This window comes from Notolabrus celidotus, chromosome 14 (assembly GCF_009762535.1).
Source record: "Notolabrus celidotus isolate fNotCel1 chromosome 14, fNotCel1.pri, whole genome shotgun sequence".
Classification (NCBI taxonomy): Eukaryota; Metazoa; Chordata; class Actinopteri; order Labriformes; family Labridae; genus Notolabrus; species Notolabrus celidotus.
In genome coordinates, this window is record NC_048285.1 from 19,801,857 (window position 1) to 19,814,129 (window position 12,273).

At 39.0% G+C, this 12,273-nt stretch overlaps 3 protein-coding genes across 5 annotated transcripts in view; 1 reads left to right on the forward strand and 2 right to left on the reverse strand.

The window, feature by feature from the left end:
* rtn2a (reticulon 2a) overlaps positions 1-3,521 on the reverse strand; it is a 29,692-nt gene extending 26,171 nt beyond the window's left edge. For all 3 annotated transcript variants that reach the window (XM_034700510.1, XM_034700511.1, XM_034700509.1), the window contains exons 1-2: positions 3,129-3,521; positions 1,523-1,603 (exon numbers count right to left, since the gene is read on the reverse strand). The gene's annotated coding sequence lies outside the window, so the exon portion shown is untranslated. The remainder of the gene's footprint in view (positions 1-1,522; positions 1,604-3,128) is intronic.
* On the forward strand, positions 2,844-7,559 carry LOC117824979 (4F2 cell-surface antigen heavy chain). The gene is made up of 10 exons (XM_034700508.1): positions 2,844-3,031; positions 3,143-3,527; positions 5,111-5,275; positions 5,351-5,451; positions 5,538-5,612; positions 5,689-5,741; positions 5,828-6,008; positions 6,633-6,740; positions 6,830-6,892; positions 6,988-7,559. The coding sequence occupies exons 1-10, from the start codon at positions 2,987-2,989 to the stop codon at positions 7,375-7,377; spliced, it is 1,566 nt and encodes a 521-aa protein (XP_034556399.1). The 5' UTR covers positions 2,844-2,986; the 3' UTR covers positions 7,378-7,559.
* A 1,072-nt stretch (positions 7,560-8,631) lies between these two features.
* Positions 8,632-12,273, reverse strand: part of ptgir (prostaglandin I2 receptor) — a 34,343-nt gene continuing 30,701 nt past the window's right edge. Inside the window, exon 3 of the mRNA XM_034700514.1 lies at positions 8,632-12,265. Within this exon, the coding sequence (XP_034556405.1) occupies positions 11,978-12,265 (288 nt within the window). The 3' untranslated portion in view covers positions 8,632-11,977. The remainder of the gene's footprint in view (positions 12,266-12,273) is intronic.

The following is a 12,273-nucleotide window of genomic DNA, read 5'->3' on the forward strand; positions in this document are numbered from 1 at the left end:
CTCATTTTACAGAAATGTGGAGCCGACATTATTTACAAACTGTAAGGAAAAAAATGATTGGATTATTCTTGGCCCATGGATCACACGCAGACATGGAGTTGATATATGTTCTCCACACATGGCCTTCGCTCATATCAGAGCCTCTCGTGAGGGAACGCAGTATGCAGTGTCTCCCAGTAAATAATTAGTTTGCACAATGCTGTCAGGTAGTAAAGGTGACATACATGGATAGCAGTGACTTGTTATAGTATGGCTGTAACAGAAGAAAGCCGGAGGGAGAAAAAAACAGAAAAGACAAAGAACGCATGAGGGAGCTGCAGGAAGGGGGGACAAGGAAAAGAAGGGCCATACTCGGAAAAGAGGATGAGATTTTCCCAGGAATTAGCACACATACCTCATTAAACATGCCTTCACAGGACTTTAGAGTGGATGTGTCATGTGTGATGTCAGTGCGTTGTTTTAAAGTCACTCTTTTTAAGGAAACAGATTAGCATGGCCTGATTTAGCTTGCTGACAGTGGAGATTATTCTATTATTACACAAGTTATTTTTCTAATCTGTACAAAAGTACGGGTACTTTGGAAGTGTTCTGGTTTCAATTTGCAGTCAGAGTTTTATTGTCCACAAGCATTTCCGCTGACTTTAATTAATGGCTATAAATAGATATCTGTGTAAAAGTACAGCTGGTAACCCCTTCTGGGATTTTGTCTCTCAAGAGCAACTACTTTCAAGCATCTCAGTTTGCTTCTTGACACTGTTAACAATGGTAACAAATGGTACAGAAAGTCTTGACTGGAAATCCATAAGTGCAGACCCCTTGCAACTACAGATTCTTAAATGCTGGTCATTGCTCCTGGAGGCTGTATCATAGTTATAGGATAGCTGATGGGTTCCAAAAAATTGCAGTGAATTAAGTTTAAAACATTTTCCTTGTGTCAAATATTCACAACCACAACTTGACATTGACCACTGTCAACTTCAAAATAATGTCAAATTAACCAACCATTATAAAAGGAAATATTCCATAATATAACTGTTTTTGGAAACTTGAACCAACAATAATTGGCATGGTTTCTTTGAAAAAAATCTTAAAAGATTAACAGGTTCTCAAAATAGTTACATAATAACATTCAGAGATGACTTCAGCCACTACTTTGTTGATTTTGTGTTCTTCTGCACAGACAAACAGATTCAGATTTGACTTTAAGTCTAAGTTGGCACTGACTAGTTATGAGTTTTCAATCCTGCTATCTATTTTTTAAGATCAAATAAAGCTTGTAGGACATTTAGCAAACAGACTGAAAACTTAACAATATATTCTTCATTTAGATTTTTTTTAAAAGGACTGAATATTATCAAAAACATCAGGTCAAAGTCAAATTGACTCCATTGTGGAGGGCTCTAGATAGCTCTGTGCAGCAGTCATGGGTTCTTCAGAATGTGTTGTGAGGGTGTGGCGAGGCTCAGCACCTCTGTATTAATTGAGTGTGCAGAGCTTATACTGCACATAGCGCCTTTCTCACCTCCTCACTCCTGGCAAGTCAGATCTCACAAATATTCAAGTAAGGTCTGGGCAGCACAGCTCAGCTGGGGAGACTGGAACACTTGGAACACAACGAAGAGAAAAGGACGTGAGAGAAAGACAAGACATTTCACAGAGAAAATGTGAGTACTGACTGAGCTTAGGTGGTATTTTGAGTTACTCTGGGTGCTCTGATTTCTCTCATATACCTATGACATACTGGTGAAGTAAGCTACTGTTCACAGTGTAATGGCTATCTAAGGGCCTGTTCAGCAGAAACTGCTGACAGGTAAATCCATCATTTACCAAATGTCACCTTTCGATGGAACTTATAGAAATAACAATAGACTGCTCTCTCTGAAGGGTTTACAAGCCTAATTATTTAAGCAAAGGCAGGATGGTATTGTAGGATTAAGTCCCAAGAGGATACAATCTCAGAGATTTATTACAAATAGATCAAACATTTTGAAAGGGTAATCAAGGATCAATAGGACAGAAATAATGCCAGTTTAATACAAAAAGTTGTGTAGGAAATATTAACACAATGTCTGATCCATGCCCTACCTCTGATAATGACATTAGGATACAACATTCTGCAATAATTGATATGGCAATACTATCATACAATATGACATCACCATTTATAATTGACTGGAGAACATAACATACAAGGTAAAGTGCAGCGTTAATGTCAATAGTGCCACAGTGGAGTCATAAAGTTCTGACTAAAATTGGAAGAGAGATCTGTTAAGGGCATTGTAGCATTTTGAATTTTGAATATTGATATGTGGCACAAGTGTTAATAATTGTATCAGTTGTTAAAATTGACCATATTTTTTGTGAAATTACAGTGGCTTTAGGGTGACAAATGTGAAGTGAGGAGGGCATCAGAATTGCAAAATCAGCAGTTAAAAGTAAACTTAAGACTTACTCTTTTAATCTAGCTTTTAATCTGGAGTAATTTATTAATAGCCCTGGACTGCATTATTATAATCAATTTAATCATTGATTTAACATTTATTTACCTTATTTAATTATTTATGTATCTCTTTTATCCCCTGTATTCATCTGATCTTGTCAATGCTACATTATTTTTAACTTTCCTTTCCACTCTTACTCATTTTAGTAATGTTACTGTGTTGATTTTATTTTATCTTATTTTTAAGCACTTTATTTATAATAATGCCTTTTTTAATTTAACCATTGCTGTTGTTTTCTGATTTTGTGAAGCACTTTGGGCTGCATGAAAGGTGCTATACAAATAAAGTTGAGTTGAGTGAGGGCCTTTGTGTCACGTGACTTGCAGCTAATTAATTAACTGGCACACCTGTGGAAAACAGGTAGCCTTTTGACAAGGAAACGCTGGATGCAGGTCATGGCGGTGCTGCGAGTTGTGTATCTGAGCATTACAGTGTAAGAAGTTAAATCCCGCAGTGTTATTATCTGTAGTTCTCTTTTATTTCTCATGGAGCAAACACATAAAAATACCGCTGAGGAGACAGGTAACACGGTATGCTCACAGAGAAACAAACATGCCCAGACTAAACTTCAAAATCATGAAAGTTTTAAATTGAGTGTTTACAAAACAAAATATATTTTTATCTCACCTAATTACCTGCAGCCAGGCAGGATGCCGCTGAATGCAGGAGACACGGGGTACGGAAGCGTGCCAGGCCCCGGGCTGACAGGCAGTGTGGTAGACACGGAGTCAACCCCGTTGCTTATCCCGGCAGAAGAACCGGAGCCGTACCAGCGGTGGCAGCCCATGTCCAAGGAGGAGCTGGAGTTAGCCGCTGGGGGTCCAGGGTGGAGAAGGGTACGCTGTTACCTGGTGCTGCTGTTCTGGTTGGCCTGGGTGGCCATGCTCGCCACCTCCATTGCAATTATAGTGGTGAGCCCCAGGCCGGTCGCTACTGAGCTCACATGGTGGCAGAAGTCTCTGTTTTATCAGCTGCAACCGGATCTGTTCACTGACAAACACAGCGAGGGGTCAGAGGGCATCAATGGTGAGGAAATGTCTTGTCTTTTTTTGGTAAAACAAAAGGGGGGTCTGGGCGTGATCCCCCAGGTGGTGAACATTTATGTGACCAATTGTGGGGTAGGCTACATTGCATTATAAAAAAAAGGCAAAACACAATGCTATTTATTTATTTATTTATTTATTTATTTGTATATAATTGATAACATTACAAAATAAACATCATAACATACCACAATTAACTACAAGGGCAGAGAGAGGGCACTTTTTGAATTTGAGGGCATTTTTTTTTGCATTTTATACATTTGAGGGGCATCCAGAGGGCACTTTTTTGCATTTTATTCATTTGAGGGGCATCCAGAGGCCACTTTTTTGCGTTTTATACATATGAGGGGCATCCAGAGGGCACTTTTTTTTGCGTTTTATACATATGAGAGGCATCTAGAGGGCACCTTTTAATGTTTTATACATTTGAGGGGCATCCAGAAGCCACTTTTTGCACTTTTATTCATTTGAGGGGCATCCAGAGGGCACTTTTTGCATTTTATACATTTGAGGGGCGTCCAGAGGGAACGTCTTTGAGTTTTTATTCATTTGAGGGGCATCCAGAGGGCACTTTTTTGCGTTTTATTCATTTGAGGGGCATCCAGAGGCCACTTTTTTGCGTTTTATACATTTGAGGGACATCCAGAGGCCACTTTTTAATGCTTTATTCATTTGAGGGGCATCCAGAGGGCACTTTTTAATGCTTTATTCATTTGAGGGGCATCCAGAGGGCACTTTTTTAGGCTTTATTCATTTGAGGGGCATCCAGAGGGCACTATTTTGCATTTTATACATTTGGGGGCCATCCAGAGGGCAATTTTTTAGGTTTTATATTTTTGAGGGGCATCCAGAGGCCACTTCTTTGAGTTTTTATTCTTTTGAGGGACATCCAGAGGGTAGACTTGGGGAAGAACCTAAAGACATTTAGATTTTAAATGTGCAACTAAATATGATTGCACATCAAAGATAGAAAACACTGAAATGACGTAGGCCTACAGTCTGCTCGGAACAGGCCCCTGACTTTCAGGCGAAACGGAGAGATCACATTTTTCCTGTAAAAACAGTTGGCTGAGACTGAATAATCAGAGAATTATATCTGTGAACAATTACCTTGACCACAACGGAATTCAAAATTGGATTCGCACATCAGACTCTTTTATTACAATGTGAATAACTAGCAATGCCATATTCTGCAAAGTAACCACAAGAGTTACAAATCACTTTCAAGTTTCAGATGTTTTTGATATCTCTCACCAAATCTGTTTATACGCAACACAGTTTATACATGACTGCACTTGGATTAGAAATGATTCAAAGAGAGGAATGGTTATCTTATTTACATTGAAATAGTGGATACCCCGATTATCCCAGACAGGTAGTGTTGAAACAATAGCTGTGAAACACTGTGCAAGTACAGTTATGAACATCTTTTACTCAGGCCTTTAAACAGTAGACACCAAGCATACATATTTAAGTTCTGTAAACAACTAAAACATGAAAAATAGGAGATGAGGCATTTGAGCATATTGACATTAATTAGAATTGTTAAAAACTGTTTCCTTTCAGTGTTGTGTGAGCAGATTCCCTACATCAGGTCCCTGGGCATAGAAGCTCTGATTCTGGAGGGTCTGTTTGATAAAGGAGCATCCCCTCTAAACCTCACAGCAGCTAGTGGGAAGGTTGGGACTTTGCCTCAGATCCAGCATCTAGTTGCAGAGAGTAACAAAGCAGGTGAGTAAAGAGTTGTTTTGGTCTAACAGCCTGCAGAGTTGAAAGACTCTAATAAGGGTTTTCTTGGTCCTGCAGGTCTCAAGGTGGTATTAGACTTCTGTGAAGTTGACCTCATTGGACCTCAGGATGTAGAAGAAAATGCTGATAAGCTGTCAAACCAGTCAGTAACAGCATATGTAAGAATCTGCTCCCCAGCTATTTAACTGTTTAACTTGTTTTCAGTTATGCTGGATTTCCTAAAACCTAACTTTTTCTACGACAGAGACTCCGGTTCTGGTTGCAGCAGGGTGTTGCAGGCTTTGCAATCTGTGACACAGATGCGGCTTATTCTGAGAAGGTAAATTGATATTCAGTTATATTCTCCATCATAACAAACAGAGTTTTCACAAACTCATGGAATATTTATGTTTCAGACTTTGCTGGAGTGGAGAGGAGTCTTCAGAGAGTTCAGTCAGGAAGAGGAGAGGTATCTATACGTGCAGATGTGGACTTTTTAATTTAAAAATGAGGCTCTTCAGTCATTTTAATGTGGCTGTCTGTGTGTGTTTTCAGGATTGTTGTGGTTAAACAGACCAGAGACATTTTGCCTCCTCTGAACAACTCTACCCTGGTGAATGTGGTTGTGAGGTCAATTCTACCTCCTTCAAATCACCTTCTGCCTGCTAAGGAAGTTGCTGATGCTATAGAGAAACACCTGCAAACAAAAGAGGAGGACATATGGCCCAGCTGGACGGTAAGACACATGAATTTTAAAAAAGGAAAAATATTTACATTTTAACAAGGTTATAACATCATGCTTTTCACTTATTATTATGATAAAGCAGTCATTTTCTGACACATTTCAATTAATCAGTAGATATGACTTTCCCGCATAAGTTAAATGTTTATGTGGAAAGACAATTGTGTTTTCCTTAGTTGCGCAATATAAGACATAATGCTCTTGACGGTATAATTTCTACATTAAATAAATCTTTCTCCAACTACATTCTTATGTTTCTGCACAGATTCCTTTCATCTCTCTGTCTCAAATGTCAAAAGAGAGGTTAGAAATGCCTACTTCCAAGGGCCAAAGGGGATTATTTAAACATCTCATATTGTCCCATAGCTGGCAGAAAATGATCAAACCGCTAAAATACAATATGACGGACACAAAGTAAAATTGTACCATACCATGTTATAACCTCATCGAGGGTAAGACATTTGGAATTAAAGTAAATAAAACAGTAAATTAGCCAAATAGTTTCTTCTTTTAACTAAATGTTTAAGCTTTAGCTGAATAGCAAATGTAATTTGCGGTGTAGTTTTCAAGTGCTGCTTTTTTCAAGTTTTTTTTCTCAACTGTAATGTCTGTCTGCAGGTTGGAGGTAAAGCTTCTCCTGATTTGAAGAAATTACTCCGAGTGCTGATGATGACGCTCCCTGGATCACCTGCAGTCGAGTATGACGAAGACCTCGACCAAAGACAGGTCAGATTCTGCATCAGACTGCAAACTTTTAAAAGTTGCCATTTAAAGTTTTATTTAAGTATATAATAAAACATTGTTTTGTCGAACAGAACGTGTCTCTGAACGCCAGGTCGTCACTTGGAGAAAATAACTCACCATCAGACAGTCAGATAGTAAGTATTAAAACTAGCTATCTGGTGTTGCTCTATATTCACATTTTTTTGGTCACATTTGACTGTCTTACACGCCCCAATCATGTTTTCCTCAGGACAAAGAGAAGCAGAAGCGTCTAGCTGTAGCTCTCTTTACCTCCCTCAGTCACTCCAGAGCCAGAGAAGAAGCTCTCCTATTCGGCAGCTTTACTTTCCTCCCCTTCAATTCCTCCTCCAATGCGTCCTCCTCCATCTCCGGCTCCCCTCCACTCCCGGTCCTTGCCTTCTTGCGCTCATGGGGTTGCGTCCACTTCCTCGTCCTGCTTAATGTTGGGCCAGAGCCTCACCTCTTGGATCCTGCATGGGCCCCAAGCCTGCCCAAAGCTGGAGTTTTTGTGACCAGCACAGAAATGGACCGTTTGGGTACAACAGATCTGTACTCCTTGGAACTGCGGCCCCATGAAGCCATCGTCATCAAACTGTTCGAGGCAGGCAGCTACTCGTAGAGCTTTTAAACAGTCAGCTGTGTAGAGGTTGGAGAGTTCGTCCTGTCACAGAATGACGAATGTCTGAAAGTGTTTTCTTTTTTAAAATTCTGAAGGCATGTGCTTAAGAAGTCACTTCAAAATAAATGAATGGTTCTGTGTGGCATCATATGTCAGTAAAATGAGTAAACAGTAAAACTGCCTGGAGTCTGTCTTATTATGTGAGAGTACATTGAGCATTTTTTTTTACCTATAACTGAATTCATGAATCATGCGAAGACAAGCTGAGGAAATCAAAAGAAAGTCATGTTGTAAGGCGTTGTTGGCCACATGGGTTGTTATTCACTATTTTGTTTTCTCTCAAAATGATGAGTCAGTTTGACACAAAAAAATAACTGCATGTTGGGTAATTTGTTTTATCAAATACTTGATAAGTTATATTCTTCAGAACCTGCGGATTGTTTTGTGAAGGGAGTAAAACAGCTGCAGTGGTTTTGTCTTTAATCAATTGCTTGTGTAATCCGATGAAACAAACCGCATTGTGAGCCATAATTAACCTTGCATGCAAGTTATTATTCATCAAGCCCTGGAGGGGGATCTTTTGTTGAGCAACTCACGCCTGGAAAGCAAATGAAGGTTTGCAGCAGTATTGATTTATACTATATTAACTTTCTGCCACTACACTGTCAGTGACGAGTGGTAGCCTGAGGGGAAGCTGACTTTGAGATTTAGGTGTTGAAGTAAACGCAATTGACCACATAGTGGTGCTAAAGTACCAAACCTCAACTCAGCAGAGCTTCCAACTTTGGATTTTCTGAGACTTTTCTAAAGACCAACTGTTTATTGTTGAAACAGTAAGTTTATGTTTAAACTGTCATCAGCTTTTCTTTCCATTATTGTTAATGTTACGAGACAGTTTTATTTGCAGGAGTCCTCTGTTTCCTACAATAAGGAGCACTTTCAAATGTGATTATTTGTGACTGCTTCAGCTATCTTTCTGAATCACACATCTGTGACTACTAAACAGTTGCTTCACATTTGATAAATTATACTTTGAGGAGCTGACATTTCACAGTTTTGTGCAGCTGGCAGATCAAAATCCAGAACAAATGGTAAGAAGTGGATAAATTAATTTCCTAATAAAAAAAATAAGATCTTTCAGGCTGTGCCATCTTAAATGTCTTGCTTAATTTCATCCATAACAGGAACACACAATTCAACAGGAATCAAAAAGTTGCTAAGATAATATAGTAAACTAATGAACAAGAATATCTGTATATTTGGAAACCTTTAATTCCATCTAAACTTTGATATACTGTATATTATTTTGGTTTTCATAATCATACAGATATATATTTACAATTTTGTGTGTGTAAAGTAAATTCTCCCTGCTGGTCAAGGCCTATGTTAAGGACATATCAAGACAAACAAATGATAATCTGAATTTATATAGAATCATCTTGTTTTTATCTTGTCACTGCTCCCTTGTCATGTACTGTAAACATACGGCAAACCTGCTCAGGACTCATGATAGTCAGGAATTATACAGAGAACAGCATGTTTTTATAGGTGGGACTGTTTAACATCACAATCAATGTCAACATAGTTTTTGTGAACATACACAGAGAAAGGAAAATAATACATTGTTTTTCTAGAAATGTATTAACTTGAACTGATGCAAAACTCAAATACTTAAACCCTTAAAGACCATATGTGCAAGTGGTAATGTGTCTGACGTACCTCAGGTCATGCGTGACAGAGACTTTAAAGACGATAAAGCATGAAGTGAATGTGCAACACCGCTTAAATAATAAATCACATCTGCTTTACGTATATCTCTACACACAACTGCATTAACCAAACAAATACAACTGATAGTATGCACACCAGTATAGCACAGTGTAAAGGTTTAAATACACTACATTAAAATACAACTACAGCATTAAAGTCACAACAACAAAAGACAAATTCTTACAGTGCATTTTGCAGCATTTTAAAACCACAACAGGTTCTTAAAAAACATTCACATGTAATCATCAGGTAGCTTAAAAACCAGTGAGATTGTGAAGCAGGGTCAGGATCGAACCATTCATGCACTACAAAGACATAATGGTCTGGACTAGAAGTTTCCACAACAGGTTACCTTTTTTTGTAAACTGAACACAACAGCTGGATATAGGAGTATTATCTGTTAAATGTTATGTTTATATTCATGATTCAGTGCACAAGCTTTTTGTGCTGCAGATGGAAGATTGCTATGTCGAGAACTAAACCGGCATATTCAGGTGTTATGAGTCATACAAGTGCATCTTCAAAGGAGAATGAGCAGTTTCAGAGGTGAAAATGCAAAACAGCTGGAACCCAGACTTCTGCCTAAAGTTACATACAATTGAAAGAGTGCTTAGAAAGCTCTTCTTTTTTTTAGAATCTGCACTGCACTGTGTTTTTTCTCTCAAAAGGCCAAGGTCTACGCTGAAAAGTGTTTAATGACCATGATGTTGAAATTTCCTGTAAGATGAATACCTGGACAACAGAGAAAGTATGTGAAATGTGGATGTAGCCACCTTGAAGTCACACGACAATTTTTAGACTACCCAGTTTTTAGGCTTTAAGATTTGCATTTCAGTGTTCACTATCTGCATGTTTGGGAGAAAAACAGTAACAACGTTTGGAGAAGTGGGAGATCAGTAGAGGTCACCATGGCTGTAACTTCTCAATCGCATAGTTCACATTAAGGAATATAATTTGAACAAGTGTCTTGTTGTATTAAATATTTGAAACTAATGATTAAGAAAAATCAAAGGTTCAGGTTTCAGAGTAAAACACCTTGTGGAAAAAAAAGAACATTTCCTCAAACTTCTCTATAATTTGACTTGGAGCTGCCCCCTGCTGGCCACCAGAAAGATAGCAGATTCCAGGCATTTCAAAATCGCATATGCAGACCCAAAAAGCTACATTCATTTATTTTATCAAGTCTATACTTGTCAGCAAATGGACAGTTTTTCCTTATTTAGTGGAGAGACTAACGGGGTCAAGAGAATAAGTAACAACTACTTTAATTACCATCACGCGTCTTGTTTAGTGCAATCACAATGTCAGAATTTGGATCCATCCAATAATTTGTTTTATGACCAAATGTGAATGACACATTAACATGTGTCTCTATTTTGCATAGCACTCACCTATCTCTGATGCATTACACAATGTAATTCTGATCTCAAGAAAACAGATGAACATGTCAGGACAAACAGGTAATCCTCATGTTGTTGAAGTTATAGCTGTTGTGTGTAGGAGCTGCAGATGTGGACAATACAATAGCAAAGAGTTCATTTCTGTGTCTTAAAGGTGACATATCATGCAAAATGGACTTTTTAATGGTTCTTTACCTGAAATATGTGTCCCTGGCATGTCTACGAACCCCCCGAGAATGAAAAAAATCCATTCTGCCCCTGTTCTGATTTCTACACCTTTCTGTAATGTGTCTAAAACGAACCGTTTCAGACTTCCATGTTTTTGTTACGTAACAACAATATCCGGTCCGTCATGGAGTCAGAGCTCAGAGCTTATTCAGCCCATAGACTGTATAAAGTAATACTCAACTCCTACTCTGTTTTTCATTCCCTGCACACGTGTGCTAACAAGGAGCTTAGGAGGGAGGCATGCTAGTTGTAGGCTGTATTTATAAAATACAAAGGTCGGTTTTACTCCCCACGTCTGCAGATTTGAAGATCTAGTGGATGATTTTTATTTATCATGGATAAGTGCTAGCGCTAGTTAGCATAGTTACATAGCTACATGTTGGTAGCTGTGTACCAAGACACACGTCTACATACTGATAAATAAAACAACAAGAAACACTAAATCTGTGACCAATCGTTCAGAAAGGTCCTGCTGCAGGCGCCTCTCTGTCAGGATCAGATTCTGGATCAGATTCAGAGGGTTGAAGTAACGCGGGTCTGTGAGCAGCCGTGTATATTCAGCCAACATGTAAACATTAGATCAACGTGCCGGAGAGCCGAGGGCTGAGGGGGCGTGGTCAGAGAGAAAACAGAGTGTTCTGAGGGCTGCTGAAGAAGAGGGATTTTCAGGCAGACCAAAATCTGATTTCAAAGTGTTTTTTTTGAGCATAAACTTTAAAGACATGTTTTGGGGACCTCTTAGACCAATATATATTGATGAAAAAAGCGTGATATGTCACCTTTAAAGAAATGGCAGATAGACAAATAAGAAGACAGCATACAGTCATGCGTATTGTTTACCAATGTAGCTATACCCAAGTGCATATATTCAGATTTTACAGTATATAGGCATACATAGGATTTATGTGGTGGTATGCATTCCTTAGTGCTAAGTTACAGTGCTGTTTGATTTGTGACACAGTTTCCATCAGTCATATGACCTCAGTCAATATAAGACCGAATGCGATTACTTCTCCAATGTTCATTCATTGTCAAACTGTCATGGATTTCCAATGTTCTCCGTCATCGTCTTTGTGCCTGAAAAGTCGAGTGGAGGAATCATTTTTGCAAATGTTTTCTTTCACAAAGTTCTCCTAATGTTTCTCAGAAATGAAAGCTTTCAGGCCTCCACTTAACCCTGCTAAGTGAAGGTTTTTGTTTGGTCACAAAGGTAAACTGGGGTAAATGTTGGCCTGTGAAAGTGTCACGTCTGGGGGGTTGCGCTGTATGTGATTGTCGAGGGGTAATGACAGAGCGGTGTGTGCTGTTGTCTTCACCGCTCGTCTGCCGAAGCGGCAGCTGAGCAGAGAGCAAAGGTGATGGAACACAGACTTGCGGCAGATGATGAAGACCCAGGGATCCACGATGGGGTTGAGGGCGTAGAAGCGGAAGGCAGTCAGGTTCTCTGTGTCCCCACAAAATGGCTTAATGGCGTTGATGAAGCCGGCAATCTACAGAA